This window comes from Salminus brasiliensis, chromosome 3 (genome assembly GCF_030463535.1).
Source record: "Salminus brasiliensis chromosome 3, fSalBra1.hap2, whole genome shotgun sequence".
NCBI classification, from domain to species: domain Eukaryota; kingdom Metazoa; phylum Chordata; class Actinopteri; order Characiformes; family Bryconidae; genus Salminus; species Salminus brasiliensis.
In genome coordinates, this window is record NC_132880.1 from 1,179,522 (window position 1) to 1,182,982 (window position 3,461).

Here is a 3,461-nt window from a genome sequence, read left to right on the forward strand (position 1 = left end):
AAAACCTAACATGTCGCCACTAATACATTCAGAACATGTTGGGACAGTTTCCCAGACCCCAAATAAAGCCTAAGCCTAGACTAAACTTCCACCATGTACCCAGATTATTTGTATTAAGATCACAGTGTATACAGATTACAGGCCACTGGTTTAAACTGGTTAACCCCCCCCCCCCCCCAAAAAAAAAAAAAACGAGGCTAAAACCTTGGACCACAAAAAGTCAAGAGCCAGCCCAGATTAGCATTCTTGAACGACTCAGTCAGTGTCTCGTTCTCACCCCCTGCTGGTCTGGAGCTAATATTGTCTTTACCTTTTTTCATATGGGTTGTCCAACAAGTGGCGATACCGTTCAAAATTGTCAAGCAAATATTTGGGAGCGAACATGTGCTCTTTGGGGTTTGTTTGAGGGTAGTGTGGTGCTGACCCATCGAACCAACCACCAGTTCGTATTAGCTCCTTTATGTAGGTCAGTTTTCGCTTCTCTGCAAAGTCTCCCCAGCGAGGAAAGTCGCCGTTTTGTGCAGAAATCAGCTTGTAATAAATCCCCTCCGGTTTGAAGCACCAAGAGCAGTGCCAACCGGCGTAGTGAACTGGGCTTCCAATGGACCACGGGATCAGCACATGTCCTGAGGCCTTCTCGTACTGCCTCATTCCTGGCATGGTGTAATAATCCCTCCGTCTCAGCAGAATCCCATCCCTCTTGTAGACCGTGTGGAGCATGGCCACGGTGCATCCCGACAACACGTCCAGCGTACCAAGCTGCTTCCAGTAAAAACCGTACAAGGACTTGCGCATGTGGATCCCGAACGGCTCCGTCCATCCATCGTACAGCTTGAGGAACAGAAGCCCTTCCCTCACCGGAATCTCGTCAGCGTCGTCCAGAATGAACACATCATCTGGCCTGAGACCCCGAACCCTCGACATTCCGTTTTTGGTCAGGAATGTACGCAGATAGTCATCGGCAATCCAACCGTCAGCCCTGCCACCCTTTGGGAAGTGGTCAAGGAAGATGTAGAGGATCTTGTGCTTGATGTAGTTGAAGGTCCCGTTGAGGAGCAGCTGCAGAAAGGTGAGTGGTTTGGAATTTCCGTAGGCGGTGAAGTTCGACTCGCATACCAGGAAGAGATCCACGGTGTCGGCGAGTTCGTGAAACCGGGCATGCAGCAGGTCGAACTCATGATTGATGTTGATGGCGTTGAGGATTCGTCGCGGAACCTTTCTGGCCTTCAGGTGCGACTTGGTGGGAAGATTCGAGTGCTGGACCACGGTTGGCACCCCACAGTTAGGGCCATGCCAACCTTGGCGGCAAGCGCATTTTGCAGCATTCCTACTAGTCTTGTTTGTATGACCGTCAAGGACTGTGCTGTTTTTCTCGTGGTACTTGAGTATCATCCGCTGACCAGCTTTTTCTGTCCCTTCATGGAAGCACAACGCATCCAGTTCTGAGTGGATGAAATACGGGGTCACATCATCTTGTAAAATGTACACTCTTTTATGCAGTTCCCCATGTGGACCAGTGGGATCAGGCATTACCAGATCTGCCTCGGACAGTTCCTGACAAAAGAGACAAACCATCAGTAAAGGGAGGCCAAATATTCAACCGCTGCACTCTGTTATCGTCACTGATATGCACTTATAGACACAAAGACAGTAGCACAGTCTTGGTTTCCGGCTTCGATTATTAAAAGGTGAAAAAACTATTTTTAATGGGGATTTTTGTTTTTCAATGGAGTTACGTAATAACTAAAAGTTTGGGAGAAGGACCATGCCAAGTCCTCCTCTTCATTACTACACGCTATGTAGCAGCTCCCCTTCCTTTCTCGTGATGAAAATTCGTCAAAAGTTCGTAAAAAAATTATACTCAACCTCTACCCGGCTAGAGGGGTTCTGGCTTCAGGTCCTATCAGTTCGACCCCCCAGAACTCCAGCCCAAATTCCTCAAGTTCTCCTCCTTGCCTCAGCCAAGCGTGGTCCACACGTCTTCTTACCAGTGGAGGTGAATGGAAGTAGATGTCTGAACCTCTAAAAGCTCCCTCACAGAAAGTTCTTACACCTAGGAGCCCTATTTTAGCGATCTTTAGGCGAGCCGATCTTTAGCACATCAGTGTGTCTTTGCTATCGTAACGACGGAAACGTACGCCTTGCTCGGCGCATAACTCACAAAAGGCATGTACTAAATCTCTTAATTCTAAATCTTAATTAATCATGGGTGTGAAAATAGACCGTTGACGGGGTGTAAGATAGCGATGAGCATCGCCACGCAAGCCCTAGGGGTTCTGAATGCACTGTAGGATGTTTGGAGAAGAGCTACTTATTTTGTTGGGTGGAAGGTGGTGGAGGATGCCGTGGTGCAAAATATTCATCAATATTCCATATAAAAGTCTTGTGATAAAAAATGTAATTAAAAAACGTATTAACTGGACATATATTAAAGAATATTAAATATCAGTAGACCTGTACCTTTCCATCAAATGCCTTTTTCCTCATTATCTCCACAGCCCTCTGATGTTTGTACGTGTCAGAGAGGAAGTTGTTGTTGTGGCCGGTGAGGGAGGTGCTCAGTGGACTTTTCCAGAAGAAGCCACTCAAGATGGCCAGGGACTTCAGACCTGACCTGTGGCCAGACAGCTGCTGCAGAAAGTTGCCCTTTTGGAGAGTTTTGTAGCAGTAGAGGAGAGAGACGACACAAATCCCCACCGAACAGAACAGGAAGAGGCGGTACTTTCTCATCTTCATCCTGAGAGAAAAAGAAAGAGACGTCTTTCTTATTTATGACCCCTTTCCTGATATTTACAGCCTACCTTCTACCCAGACGAGATGTTTAATTATGATTTGACGCCGACGAAGAGCTAATGTTCACTTGTACAGTCTGGTTTTAACCAAAACACAAATGACAATCAGCTCAGACAAGAAGACGTCTATCGGCTAAAGATGAATACTGTGGTACTAACATTAACTTGCCCAGAACATTACAAGCTCTCAGATGGCAGCTTAGCTCTGCTCTTTAGTCCCCATTGACTTCCATTTCCTGGGTCCAGACCACAGCATGAGTGTTCCTGTTTGTTGTTGAGAACAGCGCTCTGACAACACTTTGTCTCACTGCATGCTACAACTGCCATGCTAACACAATCTGGCCGACAATCCTGTTCTCCAATTACAGACACAGAGCTTCAGCCCATAAACAGAACCATGGAGGCATGGGAACAGGTCATCACAACCACCCAACAGAGAAGAAGGACTGGTAGAACCACTGAGACCCAGGAAGGCAGCACTGCCTAATAATTTACCTTCATTACTGCTGTTGATGACATACTGTTATTTGCTCAAAGCAAGTTAGCAAACTGCCACCTTCTAAACACCTTAAGCAAGAGTGTGTATGTCGCACAGGTGCAGTCAGTGGTTGCTTCGGAATCTGAGTTATGGTGACACGCCGCTTTGTTCTTAGTCTGAACAGGTTTTAC

At 46.8% G+C, this 3,461-nt stretch overlaps 1 protein-coding gene across 1 annotated transcript; it reads right to left on the bottom strand.

The window, feature by feature from the left end:
* Nucleotides 1–306: 306 nt before the first annotated feature.
* Nucleotides 307–2,763, bottom strand: mgat3a (beta-1,4-mannosyl-glycoprotein 4-beta-N-acetylglucosaminyltransferase a). Its single transcript, XM_072674502.1, has 2 exons — nucleotides 2,461–2,763; nucleotides 307–1,554 (listed from the first exon to the last, which is right to left on the bottom strand). Exons 1-2 carry the CDS (start codon nucleotides 2,734–2,736, stop codon nucleotides 307–309), a joined length of 1,524 nt encoding a protein of 507 aa, XP_072530603.1. The 5' UTR covers nucleotides 2,737–2,763.
* Nucleotides 2,764–3,461: the final 698 nt, after the last annotated feature.

Bases quoted from the DNA above. Each gene is read 5' to 3' on its own strand.
- mgat3a (XM_072674502.1), bottom strand. From the start codon at position 2,736: ATGAAGATGAGAAAGTACCGCCTCTTCCTGTTCTGTTCGGTGGGGATT. The intron at 1,555-2,460 runs GTACAGGTCTAC...CTCTTTTGTCAG, and splicing joins AAAAGGCATTTGATGGAAAG to GAACTGTCCGAGGCAGATCT.